General features: G+C 34.1%; 1 protein-coding gene across 7 annotated transcripts in view; it reads left to right on the top strand.

The window, feature by feature from the left end:
* The window catches only part of KANSL1L (KAT8 regulatory NSL complex subunit 1 like), a 177034-nt gene that overhangs the window by 30898 nt on the left and 120921 nt on the right, over window positions 1-25215 (top strand). For all 7 annotated transcript variants that reach the window (XM_037850289.1, XM_037850283.1, XM_037850287.1 and 4 more), the window contains one exon: window positions 10968-11109. In XM_037850289.1, coding sequence (XP_037706217.1) covers window positions 10968-11109 — 142 coding nt within the window. The remainder of the gene's footprint in view (window positions 1-10967; window positions 11110-25215) is intronic.

Raw genomic sequence — 25215 nt, 5'->3', positions numbered from 1 at the left:
ATGATCTTTGTTTTCCTTGTTTTCGTTGACATGAAAGCACAACTCATGAAAACTTACAGATAATTTCAATTGCAACATGCTTTTTGAATTTCAGGATGCATATTTTTTGTCACATTTTAATGTTTCTAAAAATGATACGTACCTTATGTTAGGTGTGTATAACTAATATGGTAGTATTTTTGCATTCCAGAAAATGCTGTAGTTGAATTGATGGTATATCTTAAAACTGATGGCATCTTAGCATTGAGGAAATACAATGGTTCAGACTTGTATGTGTAAATATCAGTACCAGTTAAGTAATATATTGTACAGTGTTAAGATTGTTAAAATATTCTTCATTTTAGTGCTTAGTGATTTAAAAAAAATGTATGTGATTCTGTTTTAACACTTGAAAATGTGAATTAGTTTGTCCATTTAACATTTAGGGGAATGTTGTCAATATATATTTCCAAACCACTTATAACATCTTAATGTTGACATGATCAGTGCACACTTTTTCACAACTTAATAGTATAAAGATCTGAAGAACAGTGCTGAATCTTCTATAGAAGTACCTTCCTATAGTACAAGTTGTTGGCTTACTGGCTCAAGAATTGCTCTGCATTCCACCAGGTTAAAATAGTTGAGGAAGCTCAAGTTCAGTTGAAGAAGCTGTGAAGACATTTCCCCTGTTAAAAAAAAACACTTTGATTGATGAAGAAGGCTATCTCCAGATGATATTTTTAGTTTTGTTTAAACTGGTCTCTGTTCAAGTGAAATGCCTTCACCCACATCAAAGAGGATACATGAGCCCCAGGATATGAAGCTTTAATGGATAGGCTGGCTTCTTTTAGGTACAAATGCCAGTGGAAACTTTCTTAATATTTTTATAAAGATTATTTTGTTTTTGTTAGGGCTCCAATTTAAAAGTTCCATAGGTTTTGAGTGGTCTGGCACCAACTCTACTTTTCTGATTAGTCCAGGTAACTTTATTTTGCAGAACATGAGGCTATTCAGGAATGAATATATAATGTTACAGCAGTAATCTGGCTTAGTGGTAGTCATCTTTTTGAGTAGCAAGGGCAGTCTTAATCATCTTTTACTGCATTTCTTTCCAGTGCCCATAATGGTGTGTTGCAGGGTCACCACTAGCAGTAGAAAAAGGTGCTCCTTCCTATGAGAAGATTTAAGCTTGAAATTGCAGGCTTTGGAGTATGGAACTCAAGCTGGAGTTTAGCCTGGCTTGCCTCTTCAGCTGAGCCCTTGTGCAATGTATAGCCTGCAAACACTATGGTAGCCTGGCTTCCTCTCTTTCTCCTCTTTTCCTCCTCTCCTCCTCTCCTCCTACCCCCTCTATCACAACACACACACACACTGCTTGTTGAACAGCTGAAGTGACTCTTCTTTTAGCAAAATATGTTTTGATTAGTTAAAATATAGATATTAGGAACTAGGAATATATATTCCTAGTTGTCCAAGTTTGATATTATACAAGGATTTTTAAAACACAGCCTGAGATAATTTAACAGACCATTAGCTTTCAAAATCCTTTCCGTGCAAGAGAAAAGGGGTGGTATCGATGGAGTACATATTTATTCCTCAACCCCTTCCTTCTCCTTTTTTTTTTTCCTTCTCTCTTCCTTTCTTTAAGAAGGAAAAAAAAAAAAAGATCGGATGGGAGGACAGCAAGATGAAATCTGCCAAACTGAAGTCAGTTCTTTTAAACTAATGCTGATAATTTCAGTTTGGCAGTTGATACACTAGGTTCTGCTAGAGCTCTAGGCAGAATTGCATGGTATATCATCATGACTGCATTTGCTTCTTTCATTTTTACTTTTTGGGAACGCTTTTAAGTTCCAGTCTCATATTGTCTTTGGATATCCTTAAATCCCACCCCTTATCCTGGTTTATTTTTCATGCTGATATTTCCTAGAGTTTGCAGCTGTTTTTTATTTTGTTTTGTTTTGTGTTTTTTTAGTGAAGGGACTAGAAGATAAAAGATTAAAATTATTAACGTGGTATGCTTCACAAGGCTGTGCAGGACCTGTTGCTTTGCTATCCCCTAGGGTACTACCCTTGCTGCATTGTTGAAGCTGATTCACCAGCACTTTATCTGATTTCCACACCAGTCATTTTTAATGGTAAAACCCAGAAGCCACACACATCATTTTGGCTTACATTGTATTGTCAAGGACTTAGTCACTTAGCCACATCTAACTATAATAAGCCTGGGGAATATAATCTCTAGCTGAGCTGCCACGTGCTCAGCTAAAATTCAAGGTGTTCTGTTATCAAAAACGAGAGGAGAATGGATGTTTGGGGATAACAAGCAGTCTGCTCAGTTTGCCTCTTAGGCCACCCAAATATTCATGTACGCCGTTCTCATACATAAAACATGCAGCTTCCTCAAGGGTGACAATACAGTCACATTCAGTTGCTGCATCCAGCTAAAAGTTTAGGATCCCTGGGTGAAGTGAAGTCCTTTCTAACATGTCCAGATGTGATTTATGATGTGGTGACCTGTAAATTAATAACTTTTCTAACTGCCTCCTAAACCATATACAATGATGGAGTAGGGTCAGGAAAGCTACAGTTAAAAACTCTCAGAGGTGGTGGGGGATGGGGAACAGAAGAATGGGAAACACATGGTAGTTTCTGGTCCTTAAAATAATTAGACATTTTGCTCTGTCAGTGGAGTAATGTTCTTGGTAGTATCCATGTCCTGCTTTCTGGGAGAAGCTTCCTTGTTCTTTTTCCTCCACAGTGCCTGGTTTTCCTTTTCTTAGGAATTATTCCTTGTCCATTATTCTTTGTGTCTACATCTGAAGTGGGATTTGGAGAGTATAGCTTTATTGGAGGCTGCACAGCATTCCTATCCTGCTTTCTGGTGGTTCAGGATAAGAGTATGTTAGGGATAGAGTCTGCTAGGTTTTTGGTAGGTTTATTTTTTGCTAATAAAGTTTCCTCAAAAATGTGACTTCCATTCCATTTGCCTCCAGTTAGTGCTCTGTGAAAATATTGTAATCAGAGATCTTCTTTGGTCAGAGTTATTAAGCCAAAAAGACTTGTTAATTTACTGGTTATTTTCTCAGACCATTAGATTCTCCCTTAATTTAATGAATGCTATCTTGATATCACCCAAAACAGTACTTTTGGATGCAAAAGACACACCCTTAATCTGATTTTTGCTGTTAGTCTTGCTCTTATTGTCTGGCTTAGAACTCTCATGGGAGGTTCTTGGGTTTCTTTTTTTGTTATTGCCAATAGTGAAGCATTTGACTTTTCCAGTTCTTCAAGGCTCTTTATTATTGGAATATCCATTAATTTAGAATGTGGGCTACAGTCAGAGACAGCCTCCCTAAGAAGAACCTATCTTCCTGCTATCCTACACTAAATTAATACTATATGTTTTTGGGTTTCTCTTATGGCCTACCCTGTTTGTGGTAACAGTTTCTGTAACATTTAGAATAAAGGCTAAATTGTTGTAAGAAAGAGACTTAAAACTGCAGTTGCTGAAAAATGATTTAACTGTTTTTCTCACTCAGATACATGTGTGATCTAGGATGGCATAATAGCTCTGTTTCCATGAGGTAGTTCAGGAACACCAGAAAAAAGAATCTAGAGGTATTTTCAAGGGTTTAAAGGTTCTGGCCCAGTATGCAACTGTACTTTGCCAATTAAAAAGCAATGAAATTCTGTGTATGAGACATTGGAAATAAAAGAGAAACTGTTTTGTACATATTCATACACATGTATATGTAGATAAAGATAGGCAGAGAGATAGATCGTACACACTTGCACTAGTGTGTAAAAGTTCTATGAGCTCCAGCCATGATAGGGTTACTGGAATAACACTTTCTCTCCAGCTTTAAATAACTAAAAAACTGGACAAAATGTGTGAAATAATTACTGATTTTAGGTAAGCCAAAAAATTTAGCACAGGGAAGAGATTCAGTGATTCCTGAAGAAAGGGAAACAAATGAGGTGAACCCTATGGCTGCCCTGGCATTCTGCCTGGAGGCACATTCTGTTTTGTGGTGCAGAGAGACAGAAGCCAAACAGAACACAGTGGTTTTGCTTGGTTGAGACAAAGAGTAGGATTGGGGAGGCTGAGATAGCTAGAATCAGTGGGGGCAGAATACTGAAGAGAAGGGACTATGCATAGAAAGAGCTCTAAAAATCTTCATGTGGTCCTCTTGAATCTTTTGTTGAGTACTAAGCTATGCAAGCATAGGTGAAACTCCACGAGGGCAGGCAGAGAACTGTTATGCTGTAACATAAACAATTCCTAGAGGTTAAGAGATGTTTTAGAGTTCTAAGAGGGTGGAGAGAACTTGTTGAACACCTGCGAGCATTCACTAGAGACTCCAGTAAGGTCCCAATTTCTGGAATAGGACTAATTAACAGTAGTGTAATGGCTACTCCTAACAAAGGTCCTAACAAAGTTTAACAGCAAGTTGAAAAGGTAAAGTTGTTCTGCAAGTTACTTAATAACCTAAACAAAATTTAGCACTCTTTGAAGGAAGACCACAAAATGTAGACATTCAATTATGTAATATTCATAGTGTCTGTGACTACCAGTAGACTTGCAAAGAGCAGGGAAATATGACCCATAACCAGAAGAAAAACTAAACAATAGAAACAGATCCAGAAGTGACAGAGATGATGAGTTTAGAAGGCAAAGATGTTAAAATGTCTACTGCGAATATGCTCAAGGACTTAAAAAATAAATGTGAACAAAATAGGAACAGAAATTGAAGATATGAAAAAGAACCACTGAACTTTCATAGCTGGAAACTACAATATCTGAAATGAAAAATCTATTACTTTGGCTTACCAAGAAAATAGATATTCAGAAGTGATCAATGAATTTTTAAGACATAACAACAGAAGCTATTCAAACTAAGTTCTGAGAGAAAAAAGGCTCTAAATAAAATGAATTGAACATCATTGATGTGGGGATACTGTCACAAGGTTTCACATATATCTAACTGGATTCCTGGATGGAAAGAGGGAGGAGATGCAGAAAAAATATTAGAAGAAATAATGGCCAAAATTTTTTCCAAATTTGCTGAAATCTCTAAAGTCACAGATCAAGGAATCTCAACAAACTACAACCAGGATTAAAAACAAAGAAAAACACACCAAAGTATATTGTAATCAAATTGCTGTATTCTAGTGCTACAGAGAAAACTCATAAAAACAGCCAAAGGTGGTGGGGGAGTGGGGGGAGGGTAGACATTTTATGGGGAGCAAAGATAAAAATCACTAATGACTTCTCATCAGAAGGTATGCATGCCAGACAACAATGGAATAACATTTAAATTGCTGAAAGGAAAAAAAAAAAAAAAAAACTCCACCAAGAAATCACTATCCAATGAAATATTTCTAAAACAAAGACAAAATAAGGAAATTTTCAAACAAATGCTGAGAAATCTGACCGCACCTAAATAGGGTCTTTGAAGATACTATTCATAAATGAGTACACACCCTGACTCACCTGAACATATTCATAGATACTATTTACAAATGGTTTCACGCCCACAGAACGTGGATTAAGACTCGAATATGTCTTTTGTGGGGTACATGATTCAGTCTGCAACAGAAATTGTAAAATGTTTTGAGCTGAATAATAATGAAAAGAAAACATTAAAATTCATGGGATGAAGTTAAAGAATGGATTGGGGGAAACTTATTGCTATAAATGTTTATACTAAAAAAAGAAAAAAGTCAATGATCTAAGTTTCCTGCTTAAGCTAGAAAAATGAGCAAACTGAAGTCAAAGCAAGTAGAAGGATAAAATAGAGGGGAAATCAATTAAATAGAAAACAGAAAAGCTATCAAGAAAGTCTGGTTCTTTTAAAAGATTAATTAAATTGATAAACTTTTATCTAGATTGAGCAAGAAAAGCATAACCAATACCAGGAAAGAAATAGGAGCATCTGTAGATGTTATAGACATTAACAGAATAATCAGGAAATACTATAAACAACTTCCTGAAAATAAGTTCAATAACCTAGATGAAATGGACACATTGCTTGAAAGACACAAATTACCAAAACTGGCACCAGAAGGAACTAAAAACCTGAAAAACTTTATATCAATTAAAGAAATTGAATTAATAATTAAAAACTTTCCCTCATAGGAACCTCCAGACCCAGATGATTTCAATGATTAATTTTATTAAAATTTAAGTAGTAAATCATTCCAATCCTCCACGAACTCCTTTACAAAAAATAGAGGAGAGAATACTTCCCATCTCATTTTTGGCCTTAAAACCAACGACATGGTAAGAAAGCTGTAGACTAATACCTTCCTTGAAAATAGATGCAAAAAAAAAAAAAGACCGTAATAAAATATTAGCAAATAGAGTAGAGCAAAATATAAAAAAGATAATACATCATGACCAAAGAGGTTTATGTCAGGAAGCAAGCTTGATTTAATATTCAAAAATCAATCAAAGGATAAAGGGTCGAAAATATATAATAACTTTCATTGATACAGAAAAAGCATTTGACAAAATTAGAACCTGTTCAAGATAAAAACTTCACAACAAACTGGGAATAGATGGAAACTTTTTCAATCTGATAGCAGACATTTACAAAAATCTATAGCTAACATCATATTTAATGGTGAAAAACTGAATTCTTTGTCCCAAAGATCAGGAAGAAGGCAAGAATGTATACTCACATGACTTATGATCAAAATTATATTGGATTTCCTAGCCAGTGCAATAAGGTAAGAAAAATAATAAAACACATCCAGATTAGAAAGAAAGAAATAAAACTGGCTTTATTTGCAGTTCACATGATAATATAAATAGACAATTCCAAGGACTCTACAGAGCGTTTACTAAAACTATTGTGAATTTACCTGGGTCACAGACTATAAAATCAATTGTATTTCTGTATACCAGCATCAAAACAAATGATGAGCACTCATAAACATGAAATACAGAGAACTGTTTTAAAATACACAAAACATAGCTTAGGGAAGTTAATACATAAAAACAAGGAGAAATATATTGTATGCATGGATTGGAAGACTTAGGGTAGTTAAGATGTCAACTGCAACAATGCATAAATAGATTCAATGTAATCGCAATCAAAATACTAGCAATTTTTTTAAGTAGAGGTTGACAAGTGGATTTTCAAATGTAGAATAATCATAATGATGTTGAAAAAGAACCAATTTGTAGAATTTATACTATCTGATTTCAAGAATTACTCTAAAACTACAATAATAGTGTGGTGTAGACCTAAGATGTTGACCTAAGATATATGTATATATAACCTAAAGGGTGTATATATGCATGTGTACATGTGTGTGTGTGTGTGTGTGCATACATGTTCACATACATACATATACACACTATTACAGGTTGTCTTTTATCTAGTCAAGGATAGTCTTTAGCAATTAAAGGAAGATGTATCTATTAAAGGATAATAGAATCTTTTCAGCAGTGCTCTAGCTACTGGATATCCTATAGAAAAAAAATGAATCTGGATCCTTAACTCGCAGAATACACAAAAATTAACTTGAAATGGATCATAGATCTAAACATGAAATGAAAACTTGAAAACTTCTTGAAGGAATATAAGAAAAAATCTTCATGACTATGTTAGGCCAAAGATTTCTTAGGACAGAAAAAGAACTAGTCTTAGAAAGAACATTTGATAAACTGGACTTCATCAAAATCAGTATCATTTTCTGTCCAAAAGATACCATTAGAAAAATGACAATGCAAGCTACAAACCTGGACAAAGTATTTCCAGTGCATATTGTCTGACACAGGATTTGTATCAATTATAAGAAGATAACCCAATTAAATATGGACAAAGGATTTGAACAGTTACTTGGTAAGAGGAAGTGGGACTCACATGGGAAGCACAAAAAAAGGTACTATATGTAAGAGAATGGAAAACTACAGCCCATGGCCTAAATCTGGGTACAGTCTTTTTTTTTTTTTTTTTTTTTATTGGAACACAGCCATACCCATTTGTTTATAAATCATCTATAGCCACTTTTACACTACAACAGAGTTGAATAGTCACATATCCTGTGGCCTACAAAGCCTAAAATATTTACAGTCCACCTCTTTAAAGAAAAAGCTGACCCCTGGTCTAAAGGAACCAAATTCTAGGGAGGGATAAGCTTTCCCTAGGTAAGCAACACCAGTGGAGAAGTTTGGCTTAATACAATGTTTTTTTTTTTTTTCTCTATCATACTTGATTCATTTTATTAGTGAATTAAAATCATTATGTTAAAGGAAAAATTAATTTAGGCAAGTCACTTTTCAAGTCTTGGTAACTGAAGATACATTAGAAAGCTCTGTCTTATTCTGAGGAACTGGTTTTTTTCACTGCCCAGGCTACTGCTTATTCCCACTCAGTGCTTCTAGTGGTCTCCACACACATGTTTCTGACCTGATCTTCACTCGAGGTGATATCCACCTAATGCTCAGCATGTGATGGCCTATTATCTGATCAGCACACTTCAGAGAGATGCAGGGAGTCAGTGTTCTTTGTGGTCTGGCAGGCCAGGTCTGTATGTTGATTATGGAGTCTGGATACTCTGGGCATCTTTTTGTTTTTACTGGTTCACTGTTGCATCAGCTGTGTTTGGATTGTTACTCTCTAAGTTAAATAAGCAATTACATCATTGGTTATGTAAGCTGTTTACCTAAAACCTGCCTTGACTTTGGGTGTTAACAGGTGTTAATCTCCTTTGAGTGAGATAGTCATATTCTTATCTGTAACATGTTTATAACCTTAATTATTTTTGAGAAAAACATGTTTTCAAGCAAAGGCACATTTTTGATGGGCAAGCTTGTTTACTACTTTTAAGAAGAGCAAATTAGATTTTATTCACTCCTGTTAAAATGTAAAGATGAGGTGTCCTTTACAGAAAATTCATTTCATGAATTGCAAAGCTCCAGCATTATTTAGTTTTCTTAAATTTAATCTGATATTGCTCTGTTTCTATTATCTGATACTGCTTTCAGCAAGGAATGCTGTGAAATGTATGGCAGCACATGAAATATTTCAAAATCAGAATTATCTTTATACCACACCCAATTTAGTTGCATTCTAATTGGTTTTCTTATTTCCTCTTATGTCCCATTACAGTGTTTTCTCCACCAAGTAGCCAGAGTGATTGGAAAAAAATTTTGTTACTTCTTTGCCAATAGCTTCCACCTTTAATAAATTTGAGAAATTTTACCTGTACCTGTATAAGGTAGCGCATGAAGTGACCCTTGTTTTCCTCTCTAATCTCTAATCTGTTATTAATTATTGTCTATGAATAGTGTATTTTGAATAGGCATTCTCTTATTTTGTTCATAGTTGTGAAAATTGATTTAAAGGTGTCAGAGTCACAAAATAACAATAGTGACTATAATCTGAATAAATAAAGCCAAGAGAAATCCTAATTTATATGAAGGTCTCAGTTATATTGTATGCAATTAGAATCTTTTAACAAAATAGCCTTTTGGGAGCATTGGCATAATATAAAATCCTGTTGTAATGAATAAATTCTATGAAGTAAACTTATGTGTTTTGTTTATCTGACAACAAATGATCTCATAGAATAAATGTTTTCTCTGACTGCAGTTTATATGAAAGACATTCCATTATGTTAAATGCATTTGTTAAAGTTTTTTATAAAGTTCTTATGTTTTGCCATTACACAGTTACTTTCCTTCATTTATATCTTCAATTTCTGTCATGTTTCTTGTTACTTGGCAATATGTATCTCCCAAGCACAGACATAAACATAGATAATTAATTATCCCAAACATGTATATACATACAAATCACCCATAATCTCAATTAATTTTTTCTAGTTGGAGTGGTTGGAATATTTTCATAAAGTAATTTATTTGTAGTCTCATGAACTATGGATTTAGAGCAGTGCTATTGCCAAGATATACAAGAACTAGAAAGGACTGGGGTTCAACCCTTATTCTCAAGTATGCATGACAGAAACACTTTGTATAAATTCTTTGTTCCAGGCTGTGACTCCTGGGAATCAAGTTTCTAACAAGCTGTTTATTTTAATAACCATTTCAAGACCTCTATATTTAATAGGCTTATTTGAAATGGAGCAGAACATTCATTTTTTTAAATTATTTTTGACAGTTTCTTTATAAATTTGTTTTAATTGATATTAAGTATTTAATTAGTGAAAATGATACCTGTTTTTGCAAATGAACGTTATTTTAGTAAAATTGAGTATGCTGCAGTTTTTTAAATGGGTTTAGATCTAGCACAGTTCAAATGATCTGCCCAGTACTTGGCATCTAGTTCCATATAAAAGCCTAATGTTACAGTGTTTTTTTAATATAGTGATGGTATTGTCATTCCTGTTTCCTTTCTTTTGCTGGCCCACCCCCATTTCAGTCCTTCAGCATTAAAAGGTATTAAGTGGTAAAAGAGTATTATCCTACTACTGGATACATAAAAATGGGTTTTAGGATGGGATTGGGAAAGCCATAAGGACCACACTCCACTTTGTCTAGTTTATGGATGGATGAGTAGAAAAATAGGGGAAGGAAACAAACAGACAAAGGTACCCAGTGTTCTTTTTTACTTCAATTGCTCTTTTTCACTCTAATTATTATTCTTGTTATTTTTGTGTGTGTGCTAATGAAGGTGCCAGGGATTGATTTGGGTGATGAATGTACCACTATGTAATGGTACTGTAAACAATCGAAAGTACGATTTGTTTTGTATGACTGCGTGGTATGTGAATATATCTCAATAAAATGAAGATTAAAAAAAAAAAAATGGGTGTTAGGGTGGAAAGGGAAGGAAATTAAATCTTTCTCTTTGATAAGAAGGTGATGTGCCATTCTTCCCTAGTGTAATTAGATGTTTTGTAAAGGGAATTGGGATTGTATGAGAGTAATCAAGGAAGATATTAAAGCAGTCTCTGCGAAAACTTGGTTACCGTTGTGCTTTGACTAACAGTATTTGTCTTGTTTACAGTAACTCTAGTACTGAATGGAAGTGGCTTGTAGACAGAGCAAGAGTTGGCAGCCGATGGACATGGCTTCAAGCCCAGATTTCAGAGTTAGAATACAAAATCCAACAACTAACGGATGTACACAGGCAGATTCGTGCCTCCAAGGTATTGTCTGTGTTTTCCTAATTTTTAAAAAATTTATTACTGTTTTAATTTCTCCTCATTTTCCAGGCAAAATAATTCTTAGAAAGCTTTGTAAGTATGTAATTAGCTTATGTTTAGTTAATTTCTGATGTATTAATTGCTGTATTTTAAATCTACCTTTGTAATTCCTTTGTATTTATCATGATCATCCTATCATACCTTTTGAACAATTCAGAATTTCTTGATTGGTTCTAGTTAATAGAAATGATATACATTAAAAAAAATTTCTTGACATTTATTATAACATATGTGAGAAATTCTGAGTATATCTTATTGGAATCTCCTGGGGTTTTTGGTTTGTTTATTTTGCATTAAGAAATATTACAAATATATAAAAAGTTGTAGAAAGCATCATAATATTCACCTTTTGTACCCTCCTCCCAACTTATCAGATGTTAAATTTTTACTGGTTTGAGTTTATTTTTTTAGAGAAATAAAGCATTACTTGTATGGTTGAAGTACGTGTCTACTCCTTCCTGATCCCATTCTCCTACCCCTTGCCTCTGTATCCACTATTCTGATTCTGAAATTTTTTTGATATTTATTATTCTTATGTTTTTACACTGTTATATGTATGTCTCTCTGTGCCTACAGATATTTACTTTTCTGTGCTTTTAAAGTTTATGTAAATTATATATATTCTACAAATTCTTTTGTAATTTGTTTTATGCTCGTGATATTATTCATTAATATAACTCCTGTATGTTATTCCATTATGTGATTGGAATGGGTATTGTATGAATACAGTGGAATGTTCTGTTTTCTATTGATATGTAAGTTGTTTGAATGTTTATGCTAGTAAAATCAATATTGCAATGAACATCTTTTATGTGTCTCCTTGTGCATCTATAGAGAGCTTCTCTTGGGTATATACCTAAAAGTGGAAATGCTGAGTCTTAGACACGGCTGTCTTCGGCTTCCCTATACTCTCTGATGTGATTGAATAATCAACACTCCCCCCTGGCAGTGTATGAGAGCTCCTATTTCTCCCTGTCCTTGCTAACATTTTCTATTTTATGACCGCTCAATTTTTCCAGTTTAATGGATATGAAGTATTATGTAGTAACAACATGGAGTCAGTATTTTAAAAAGCAGTGGTTTTAATGTACTTGTCCCTGAATATAGTGAAATTGGTTCTTGGTGTTATTGACCAACAGACATTTTGTGTGTCTAAGAATTAACTTTACTTACCTTTCACTCACTTTATTGGGTGGTTGTTGCTGTTGTGTGTGTGTGTGTGTGTGTGTGCGCGTGCATGGTCAGTTATGTATACTAGCAGTGTCTTCTCTCATGTTGTAGCTTGTCTTTTCATTTTGTTAAGTGAATATTTGTTGAACAGAGATTTTAATTTCAGTCTAATTATATGAATTAATATTTTCCTTTATGGGTTGTACCTTCCTGTGTCTTCTTTAAGAAATTGTCCCCTGATGTTTATTTTTGTATCTGTTGTAAGGTAGTAACCTAACTTCCTCATTTCCATGTTGCCAGTCATTCGGCCAAGCAACTTTTAATAATTATGGTAGCTCATTCCTGATTTGTAATAGTACTTCTGTACATACGGTTTCCATAAATGTATCAGTCTGTTACAGAGATTACTGTATCTCAGTTACACAGCTTTATAGGTTTTGCTTTTAAATAGAAAAGTCCCCCATATCATTTTTTAAAGTATTTAGAATTTGGTGTCTATTTTATTAGTTTTTTCATAAAAATAAAATAGTAATTTTTGAATTTTGTTGATCTTCCATTATTTCTTTATTTTCAATTTCAGTTTTTGTTTCATTTTCATTAGGTTTACTGTATTTTTGTTTTTGTGTTTCAGCATCTTAACTTGACCTTATGACTCTTAATTTTCATTTTATATTCATTTACCATTTTGAGTGCATACCATGTATTTAATTCTTTCATTATTGTTTAGTTCTAAATATCCAATGTGATTAGCTTTTTAACCCAAGGGTTATTTAATAATGCATCTTAATGTTTCCAGGCATGTGGAACTTATTTTGTTGTAATTTTTCATTTATTTATGTTTTTAGTATATGAAAAGATTATCCTGTGTAGATTTCATTCTTTGTGACATACTTCTAAACAACTTTTTGCAAATGAACATTGTATAATAGAAAAGGAAAATAGTGCATGTTCTTTTATTTATTGATTACACAGAGTTCTCTCTGTATATTTAGATTATTCTTGCTTATTTTGTTGTATGTATTTACTGTATCTTTACAGATCTTGACCTGTTGATTTCTAGGTTTGTTAAAGTTTCCTCCCATCATTGTGGATTTTTAAGTTTTTCCTTATAATTCTGTTTTTGCTTTCTATCTTTTGAAGTAATGATGCTTGGTAGATACTAATATATGATTGTATTTGCTTGGTGAATTACTTCTTTTATTATGTAATGCCCTTTTTATCCTTATTAAATGTTTTCCTTTTAAGTTGTATTTTGTGTGATGTTAATATACCTATAATAACTTTCTCTGCTGGTTAGTATTTGAGTAGTTACAAACTTTTGCTATCTTTTTATTTTTAGTCTCTCTGCTGGGTTTTATTTTAGTTGTTTCTGTTATAAGTCACTTATAGCTAGATTTTAAAAGTCTGCTCTGATAAGTTTTTGCTATTTCATGTTTGCATTTATTTCTCATCTCTTTGGTTTGCTTCTTGTTTTTTACTTCTCTGTTTTTGGATTGGTAGTTTACTTCATTCCTTTCTTTCTCCCTGTAGTGTTTTTGAAGATGTACATTATATTTCTGATATCTAAGTCAGAAATGTAAGAAAGACATTATTACATTACCTTGTTAATGTAAGAAATACATGTTTCTGATCTTTAAACTTTTAATTTTTACTATGTTTACTTAACTACAAATTGTTCTAACAATGACTAAAGGTGGTTAATACTTTTATTTTTGCTACTTGGATGTCAAAACTATTTAACTACTCATTGAATATATCTATTCCACTTTAGTTACTGTCTTTGCAATCTATAAGTAATTGCATTTGCTAACTGATTTCATTCACAAATATACTTACTATTTCTTTATGTGTTCTACCTGTAAATTAGCTTACAGGTTAAACTGTTAAAACAAAGAAACCCTCAAATATAGTGGCTTTAAAAAGATAACACTTACATAGCACTTCAGAAGTAAGGAGACGGATATAGTTTGGTTGGGCAACTTGGTTCTACATGGTCATTCAGGCACTTGCATTCCTTCCATCTTGCTGTGCTGCTGTCCCCTAGGCTGTGTTCTTTGACTGCCCTGTTGAACAGGGTCATAGCCATTTTTGCATTACAGCCCTTGGTAAGTAGTAAGAAGAAGTGCAAACAATTTTGGGAGATGGTAGCACAACAATGTAAGTACACTGAAGAAAGATAACCACAAATACGGTTGGGAGAGGAAGGTTGGGAGCATGTGAGACACCAGAAAGGAGGAAAGATAAAGACTGGGACTGTGTAACTTGGTGAAATCTAGAGTGTTCAATGGTTGTGATAAGATGTACAAATATGTTCTTTTATGAGGGAGAATGGGCAAATGTCAACCTTGCAGGGTGTTAGAGGTGGGGAGGCATTGGGGGAGGGATGCAATCAACATAAACTAGAGACTAACTAATAGAAAAAAAAAAATAAGAAGAAATACAAAGCAGTTTGTCTTTAAGTTGAAGATGACTTGGAAGTTGTATTATGACTCACACTCAATGTGGCTACAACTAAATGTATGGGGTGGTAGGCTGGATAATATAGTCTTTCTCTAGGAAGTTGTATGCCTAACTAAAGCTATGATGGGGTGGGACCTATTAGTAAAAGGAAGAAGAAAAGAATAGATACTGGTGAAGAGTTTGCACTGTCTGGTAAATCACTTCTTGTGAAGTATATTCTTTAGTTGTTTCTGACACGAGGATCTATGGACATTTAAACTCACTTTGTCTTTGTAAGTCTCAAAATATCTTTATTTTACCCTCTTAAATGATATCTTAGGTTGGTATAAAATTCTAGTTTAGCAGTTATTTTCCCTTAGCACTTTAAAAATCCTATTTCATTGTTTTCTGGAATATTTTGATAGTGGTAAGTAGCTTCTGTCAATGTAGTTGTTTTTTTTTCTTTGTAAGTAATCTGTCTTTCCTCTCTGGTAGGTTTAAGATTTTGTGTTTATATGATGTTCTACATTTTTACTAACAGGTATCAATCTAATTATGGATTCATCTTTCTTTATCCTATTTTTTTACTAAAAAAAATAGTATGTTCTTTTTAACTAAACAGTTCTGTGTATTTTGACACATATATACAGTTAGTAGCCATAACCACAATTACCATATAGAACATTTCCATTACCTTCAAAAAGTTCATTCCTGCCCCTTTGTAGTCAGTTTCCTTCCCCAACAACTTTTGCGCTGGAAATCACTGATCTGCTCTTGCTGCAATTTTATTTCTTCTAGAGTTTCAAATAAGTCAAATCATAATACAAGTAATCTCTTATATCTAGTTTCTTTTACTTGGTTTAATGCTTTTGAGGTTCATCCTTATTGTGTGTATTTGTAGTTTATTCTTTTTTATTATTGAATAGTGTCCCATTATATGGATATGCTACAATTTGTTTATGCACTGCAATTCATGTGTAAGTCTTTGAGTGGACATATATTTTTATTTTTTCAGAGTGCATTTTTAATCTGAAGTTTTACATCTTTGCTCAATAGAAATTTCTCTGCTATATAATTCAAATTTTTCTACTATGCCATTTTTTCCTATTCTCTCTCTCTTGTTTTAAAAAAATTTCCCAATAGACTGAGAAGCTCAAAATTTTCATTTCTCTTAACTGCTCTTTCATATTTTTATCTCTGTATCCATACTACAGAAATTATCTTTTAATTCACACTAATTCTGTCTTTGACCATGTTCTATTATCCTATATATTAGCTTTTACTTTGTATTCATACTTTTCATAATATTTCTAATTAGTTCTTTTTCAAATCTACCTGAAAGCAGATATGAAAGGGAATAGAATGATTCTAGAAATTCAAGGCCTTGCAAAGTTGGAAAAACTCCTGCTTTTAGACTGCATATCATAAGAGATAAGACTTAGAAAGCCTTTGAACAGTAAGGCCCCAAGTGCCTCAGAGCAAATATCACATTAAAGGTATGATGCCCAGTAAAGCCTTTGAGCCTGAATAAAATTCTCTGGGCAAAGATCAGATTTAAGAGTGTAGGTTTTCCATCAAATCCCAACAGCTTTATGGAGTCCCCAGTTAAGCAGAGAAAGAGGGAAAAGGAAAGGGAGGAGTAAGTAGGTTGGTATAGGGGTTAGAAAAAAAAATCCTTTCAGAATATCTCAAAGAACTATGGGTGTGATTGTTGATATTTGGAGCTGCCTGAAATCAGATATATAGGAAGTCTTCAGAGTTTCTCAGTGAGTTGCAATGCCAAAAAAACACATGACCCTGGTCTGAAAAGAGCCTTTTACTGTTCAGGACTTAAACCAATTGTGGTGGTTTGAAGTTGTGTACCCCAGAAAAGGCCAAGTTTTAAAAATCCATTCCTGTGTGTGCAGACCTATTGTGGGTGGGACCTTTTGGTAGGTTATTTCGATTGCGATGTGACGTAGCCCATTCAAGGTGGGTCTTAATCCTTTTATTGGAGTCCTTTATGAGAGGATAAAAGAAAACAACCAGAGATGCTGAGAAGTGAAATTAAGAGAAGCTCAGAGAGAAAAGCCCCGGAGAAGCTAAGAGAGGACCCAGAGAAGCTGAGAGGAAACCACTGAAGCCAGAAGCTGGAAGCAATGAAATCCTGGAGAGATGGACCAGCAGACATCACCATGTGCGTTCCCATGTGACAAAGGTGTCCCGGATACTGGTGGCTTGTCTTCAGAGTCCAAGTATTATCCTGTTGATGCCTTTGTTGGGACATTTTCATGGCCTTAGAACTGTAAATTTTAAGTTAATAAATCCCCACTATAAAAGCCAATCCATTCTGGTATATTGTATTCCAGCAGCTTTAGCAAACTGAAACACCTAGCTTACATGAGAAGTAGCCTGAGAGCTTTACAATCTCTACAGAAGGCATGAACATCTGATATTGCCAGGGTAGCTATGAAAAAGGCAAAACTTGCAGAGACAGATTCAGGAGGCATAGACAACAGTGGACAGAAAACACTCTTAAGGGAGAAAAAATTAGGAAAGGGCAATTCTGGAAAGTTCTCAGTCATTATTATCTTTTTGAATATATTTTCCTCTTTTTTTTCCTTCTACTTCTGGAAGCATATTAAAACGTTCTTTTGGACTTCTCCATTCTATTTCTGTATCTCTTAACATTGATCTCTATCTTTGTCTGCACTCTCATGTTTGATGATTTCGTCAGGTTTATCTTCCAGTTCATTAATTCTCTCTGTAGCTGTGGCTAAGCTGCTCTTTAATCTATATATTACATTTTACATTTATTGACAGTATCATTTTTAGTAGGTCTATTTTAATATTTTTTTTTCTTTTCATTCAGATTGTTGTTCTATTCTGTGAGACTGAGTCCTAATCCTTTTCTTTGTTGTGACTCTGGCTCTTACACATGTGAATTGTTTCCTCAAGTTTATTTTCTATTGTGAACTTATCTTTTTTAAAAACTTATTTATTTTTGTTTTATTGTGAACTTTAACATATATACATAGCAGTGATAACTTTCAAAGTATAATTCCACAAGTAGTTAGAGAGCAAATATCAAAGAATGTCATGGGTCACAGTTCCTCCACTTCAGCCATTTCCATTATTATAAAATATAACATGCATATAGAAAGGTGTCAACTCTCGATGTATAGCTCAACAAGCAGTTAATATAGGTATTTCAAAAATTGTTATGGGTTACAGTTCCACAGCCTCAGTCCCTTCCCTATTATGCAATACTAGATATATACAGAAAGTTGAAGACCTTCAAGACACAATTCAATGAGCAGCCACAGAGCAAATCCCAAAGGATGCTATAGCCTCCAGTTCCACCATGTCATCTACCCCCTCTAGCCATTCCAACACCCCAGCATCCAAATGTCTATCTATCTATCTATCTATCTATAATTATATAAAGTTTCAGTATTCATAGACCTTTGTTAAATCTTATCTTGTTTGTTGCTACCCCCTCCTCTCATTTAATCTCTTTCTCCATCTTCGGGAATGTCTGGGCAGTGACCTAACTTTTTCATATTAAAGGGGGAGTTGTCAGTATGGGGAAGGGGGCTGCATCTGATTGTTAATCTTGAAGAGGCTGTTTCCTCTGAGTTTTAGGACTTGTCTGGTATAGGAACACTCTGGTGAATTTACAAAATAGTTTTTTTTTAGTGCAGTTTTATTGAGATATATTCATATAACATATGTCATATAGTTGTGCATTCATCACCACAATCAATCTTTGAACATTTCCATTACTCCAAAAAATAAAATGAAAATGAAAATGAGCATCCAAAACATCCCATTCCCCTCCTCCCCCTCATTGTTCATTTACTTTTTTAAAATTACCGTTTTATTGAGATATATTCACACACCCTACAGTCATCTACAGTGTACAGTCATTCACAGCACCATCATACATTTGTGCATTCATCATCAGAATCAATTTTTGAACCTTTTCCTTACTCCAAAATAAAAATAGAAGCAAAAAAGAGCACCGACAACTTTCCATCCCTTCCATCCCACCTTATTCTCCATCTAATTTTTGTCTCTATTTTTCTGCTCATCTCTCCATATACTGGGTAAAGGGAGTGCGAGCCACAAGGTTTTCACAATCACACAGTCACACTGCAATGTACTTAGTTATACAGTTGTCTTCCACTGGGTTGCAGTTTGACAGCTTCAGGTATTTCCCTGTAGTCATTCCAATACACTAAAAACTAAAAGGTGATGTTTATATAGCACATAATAATACCTTCCAGAGTGACCTTTTGACTCTGTTGGAAATCTCTCAGCCACTGGAACCTTATTTTGTTTCGTCTCTCTTCCCCCTTTTGGTCAAGAAGATCCTCTCAATCCCACAGTGCTGGGTCCAGGCTCATCCCCAGGAGTCATTTCCCATGTTGCCAGGGGGATGTACACCCCTGGGTGTCATGTCCCATGTAGGAGGGAGGGTAGTGAGGTGAACTTATCTTTAAGAGTCATGCTTTTCTGGGGGAATCCCATGTGACCTGACTTGAGGGTGTAGCTTTCCAGATCATTTTGTATTAGTTTAGGGGAGACTCTCTAAAGTATCTCCATCCAAGAACGTATTTTTGGGCATTCAGCCCTCAATACTCATCAAGGTAAGAACCTCTGGCTTATGTTCATAAATAGACTCATTTTTATCCAGACATCACTCCGACAGAGTACCTTTTTAATCTTCCCTTATTTCAGGGTTGGGTAGCTTTTTTCACTGATTATCCACTCCATTATTTACGGCTAAAGCTTTGTCTCTCATTGCTCCGGTGTTTTGTTTTGTCGTTTAAGACCTGTAGAGATTTTTCTTTCTTACTTTTTAATTTAACTAATTTGTTGTCATTTGTTATTTGTTACATACAGCATTTCTACCTGTTTGAACTGGGAGATTTAAAAAGTCAAATGCATTCATTTTAAATGTAAAATCTGATCAGTTTTGACTAATATATACGTTCACGCAATTACAACTGCAATCAAGACATCAAATATTTTTATCACCCAAAAAAGTTCTCTTGTGCCATATCCCTCTCCCCACTATCCAGGCCACAGACAACCACTGATCTACCTACTGTCAGTATAAATTAAATTTGTCTTTTTTCCAGTTTTATATGAAGGGACTATAGTATGTACTCTTTTCCTTGCATGTAGCATCAAACTTTTGAGATTCATTCTTTTTTTTTTGCATACATTAATATTTCATTCTTTTTTGTAGCTCAGTTCTCAATTTGAATGTCACTTCATCTGTTGATGTACATTTGGGTTGTTTCCAGTTTTGAGTAACTATGAATAAGAATGCTATGAATATTTTTGTATAAGTTTTTGTGTAGGTATATATTTTTATTATAATTGGATAAATTTCTTACGTGGAATTAGTGGGTAATATGATAATGTTTGAATTTTTAAGAAACTACCGATTTGTTTTATAAAGTGGTTGAATCATTATATACTTCTACCAGCAAGTTGTGATGATTCTATTTGTTGACATATCCTTGCAGACCCTTGATATTGTCAGTCTTTTAAATTTTTTTTTTTCTTACAGATGTGTAGTGGTATCTCATAATGTTTTTTTTTTTTTTTTGGTAACATTTTATTTTGAAATAATTTCAAACTTATAGGAAATGTGCAAAAATATTATAAAAACAATGCAGAGAACTCCAATATAGCTCCTACGCAGATAACCAGATTTACCAACTTTTAACATTTTGCCACATTTTCTCTCTCTCTTCCTCCTTCTTCTTCTCCCTCCTTTCCCCCTTCTCTTCCTCCCACCCCCTCCCTCCCTCTGTCCCTCCCTTCCTGCCTTCCTTCCACTCCTCCCTTCTTTCCTGCCTCCCTTCTTTCTCTGTCTCTTTCACCACCACCACCACTACCACCACCACCATCACCATCATCATCATCATCTGTCTCTCTTTCTCTGTCTTCTAAAATTTATGCTTCTTTAACACTTAGTACTTCCATATATGTTTTGTGAGGACAAGGATATTCACTTAGGTATCAGCATTAACTAGCGTTATCAAGTTCAAGAAATTTAACATTGATATAAAGGATTTCCTTTATATTACAATTTTCATTTTCCCAAATAATGTTCTTTTGGGCATTTTCTCTTCAATTATCAGATCCGGTCTAGGATCATGTATTTAAATTAATTGTCATTGTCTCTTTAGTCTCTTCCTCTCATTAATTTTGGCAACATATATAACCTAAAATATCCCATCTCAGTCACTCCCAAGCATATAGTTCATTGGGATTAATCACATTCACAATGTTGTATTATCATCACATTGTTTACTACCAAGGTTTTTCCATCACCCCAAACAGAAAGCCTGCAACTATTATGCTTTTTTTAAACAGACTTTTTGAGAACAGTTGTAGGTTTACAGAGAAATTGTACAGCAAATACAGAATTCCCAAAAGTTACCCCCCCCACACACAGTTGTCCCTGTTATTAACATTTTGCATTAGTATGGTACGTTTGTTACAGTTGATGAATCAATATTAGAATTATATTATCAACTAACTCCATAGTTCACGTTAGGGTTTTTTGTATGCTTTGCTTTTTAATATTTATTGTGGTAACATATACAACATAAAATTTCCCATTTTAACTACTTTCACGTATACAATTTAGTGGTATTAATTCCATTCACAGTCTTGCACTACTGTCACCACCATCCATTACTGAAAACATGTACCTGTTATGCTTTAAATCCCCGTTCGTTCTCCCCTCCACTCCTGGTAACCTCTGTTTTCTATCTCTGAATTTATTAGTATACTCCAGTTGTTTCAAATAAGCAGGATCATACAGTATCTGCCCTTTTGTGTCTGGCTTTTTTCACTCAATGTGATGTCTTCAGGGTTCATCAATGTTGTTGCATGTATCAGAACTTCATTCTTTTTCTTGACTGAACAATATTTTATTGTATGTATATACCACAGTTTATCTGTTCATCTGTTGATTGTTGCTTCTACCTTTTGCTATTCTGAAAAATGTTGCTCTGAACATTGGTGTGCAAGTATCTGTTTGAGTCTTTGTTTTCGATTCCTTTGGGTATAACCTAGGAGGGGATTGCCAGGTCATATGGTAATTCTATGTTTAACGTTTAACTTTTTGAGGAATTGGAAAATTGTTTTCCACAGGGTCTGTACCATTTTATATTCCCACCAGCAATGTACACATGTTCCTATTTCTCTGTATCCTGATCAGCCTGATCAGAACTTATTTTCCTTTTTTTTTTAAAATAATAGCAATTCTAGTGGGTGTGAGGTGGTATCACATTGTAGTTTTTTTTAAATTTTTTATTAGAGGAGTTGTGGGTTTTCAGAGCAATCATGCATAAAACACAGGATTCCCGTACACCATCCCACAACCAACACCTTGCCTTGATGTGGAACATTTGTTACAATTGATGATAGGACATGTTTATAATTGTACTATTAATTAAAGTCCATGGCTTCAGTTAAGGTTCCCTGTTTGTGTAGTGTAGGTACATGGATTTTTAAAAAATTTTATTCTGTTAGCATACATACAATCTAACATTTCCCCTTTTAATCACATTCAGATATATATTTCAGTGCTGTTAATTGTGTTCACAATGTTCTTCTACCATCACCATCATCCATTACCTAAACCTTTCATTCATTTTAAATAGGAATATTGTACAGTTTAAAGTCTCAATTTCCCATTCCTTATCTCCACCCCATCCCCTGGCAACTCCCTATATTCTAGATTCTGACTCTGTGATTTTGCTTATGCTAATTATTTCAAATCAGTGAGGTCACATAATATTTGTCCCTTTGTGTCTGGCTTATTTCATTCAGCATGATTTCTTCAGAGTTTATCCATGTTGTCACATGGCAGCAAGACTTCATTACTTTTTTCGGCTGAATAATATTCCATCGTATATATATACCACATTTTATTTCTCTGTTCATTGGTTGATGGCCTCTTGGGTTGCTTCTACCTTTTGGCAATTGTGAATAATGCTGCTGTGAACATCAGTGTGCAAATGTTTGTTCAACTTCCTTCTTTAAATTCTTTTGGGTGTATACCTAGTAATGGAATTTCCAGGTCATATGGTAGCTCTATACTTAGTTTTCTGAGGAACCACCAAACTGTTTTCCATAGCATTTGTACCATTGTACATTGCTACCAGCAATGAATGAGTGTTCCTATTTCTTAGCATCCTCTCCAACACTTGTTATTTCACATTTTTAAAAAATAGTAGCCATTCTAATGGGTGTGAAATGGTATCTTATTGTGGTTTTGATTTTTATTTCCTTGATGGCTAATGATGTTGAGCATCTTTTCATGTGCTATCTGGCCATTTGTGTATCTTCTTCGGAGAGATGTCTGCTCAAGTGTTTTGCCCATTTTTAAATTGGGTTCTTTTGTCTTTTTGTTAAGTTGAAGGATTTCTTTATATATTCTGGATATTTAATGCTTTTTGGATATGAAGTTTCCAAATATTTTCTCACATTGTGTCATTTTTACTTTTATGATAAATTCCTTTGAGGTACAAAAGTTTTTGGTTTTGATGAGTTCCCATTTATGCATTTTTTCTTTATTGCTTGTGCTTTGGGTGTAAAGCCTAAGAAGCTGTTGTCTTACACTAGGTCCTGAAGATGTTTCTCTACATTTTCTTCTAGGAATTTGATAGTTCTAGCTCTTGTATTAAGGTCTTTGATCCATTTTGAGTTGATTTTTAAATATGTGTGAAGTAGAGGTCCTCCTTCGTTTTTTTTTTTTTTTTTTTTTTTTTTTTGCAAATGGAGATCCAGTTTTCCCAGCATTGTTTTTTGAAGTGACTCTTCTTTCCCAATTGAGTCGTCTTTGCTACTTGGTCAAAAATCAGTTGGCCATAAATGTGAGGATTGATTTCTGAACTCTCAATTCAATTCCATTGGTCTATACATCTGTCTTTGTGCCAGTATAAGGCTCTTTTGATTACTGTGGAGTTGCACTAAGTTTTAATATCAGGAAGTGTGAGTCCTCCAACTTCATTCTTCTTTTTCAAGATGGCTTTAGCTATTTGGAACTCCTTACTCTTCCTTATAAATTTGATGATTGACTTTTCTGTTTCTGCAAAGAGCATTGTTGGAATTTTGATTGGGATTGCATTGAATCTGTAAATTGCTTAGAGTAGTATTGACATCTTAACCATATTTAGTTTTTTAGTCCATGAACATGGAATGCTATTCCATTTATTTATGTTTTCCTTGATTTCTTTTAGCAATATTTTGTAGTTTCTGTGTATAAGTCATTTACACCCTTGGTTAGAGTTATTTGTAGATATTTGATTCTTTTAGTTACTATTGTGAATGGAAGTTTTTTCTTTATTTTTCTGATTGTTCATTCCTTGTGTATGGAAACACTACTAATTTTTGGGTGTTGCTCTTGTACCCTGCCACTTTGTTGAATTCAGTTATTAGCTCTGGAGCTTTATTGTGGATTTTTCAGGATTTTTCATGTATATATGATCGTATCATCCGCAAATAGGGAGAGTTTTGCTAGTTCTTTTCCAACTTGGATGCCTTTTATTTCTTTTTCTTGCCTAATTGTGTTGCCCAGAACTTCCAGTATAATGTTGCATAATGGTGGTGATAGTGGGCATCCTTGTCTTGTCTCTGAACTTAGGAAGCTTTCAGTCTTTCACCTTTAAGGACGATGTTAGCTGTGGCTTTTTCATATATGCCTTTATCGTGTTGAGGAAGTTTTCTTCTATTCCTAGTGTTTTAAGTGTTTTTATCATGAAGGGGTGCTGGATTTTTTCAAATGCCTTTTCTGCATCAATTGAGATGATCGTATTTTTTTTTCCTTCATTCTGTTAATATGATGTATTACATTAATTGATTTTTCTGTGTTGAACCAACCTCACATACTGGGGATAAATCTCATTTGATCACGTGTATAATATTTTTTAATATGTTGTTGGATTCAGTTTGCTAATATTTTGTTGAGGATTTTTCCATCTATATTCATAAGAGACTTTGGTCTGTGGTTGTCTTGTGGTATGTTTATCTGGCTTTGGTATAAGGGTGAGGTTAGCCTCATAAAATAAATTAGGGAGTGGTCCCTCTTCTCCAATTTTTTGGAAGACTTTGAGCAAAATTGGAGTTAAGTCTTCTTGGAATAGTTTGTAGAATTGCCCTATGAAGCCATCTGTTCCTGGGCTCTTTTTGGGGGGTTTTGATTACAGATTCAATCTCTTTACTAGTTATTGGTTTGTTGAGACCTTCTGTTTCTTCTAGAGTCAATGTAGGTAGTTTGTGTGTTTCTGAGATTCATCTGTTTCATCTAGGTTATCTAATTTAATGGCATGCCGTTGTTCATAGTATCCTCTTACAGTCCTTTTTATTTCAGTGAAGCTGATGGCAATATACCCCTTTTCATTTTTTATTTTCATTATTTCTTTCCTC

The sequence above is a fragment of the Choloepus didactylus genome, chromosome 9 (genome assembly GCF_015220235.1).
Source record: "Choloepus didactylus isolate mChoDid1 chromosome 9, mChoDid1.pri, whole genome shotgun sequence".
Lineage (NCBI taxonomy): Eukaryota > Metazoa > Chordata > Mammalia > Pilosa > Megalonychidae > Choloepus > Choloepus didactylus.
Note: the sequence above shows the minus strand (reverse complement) of the source record. Positions and strands in the feature narration are given on the sequence as shown.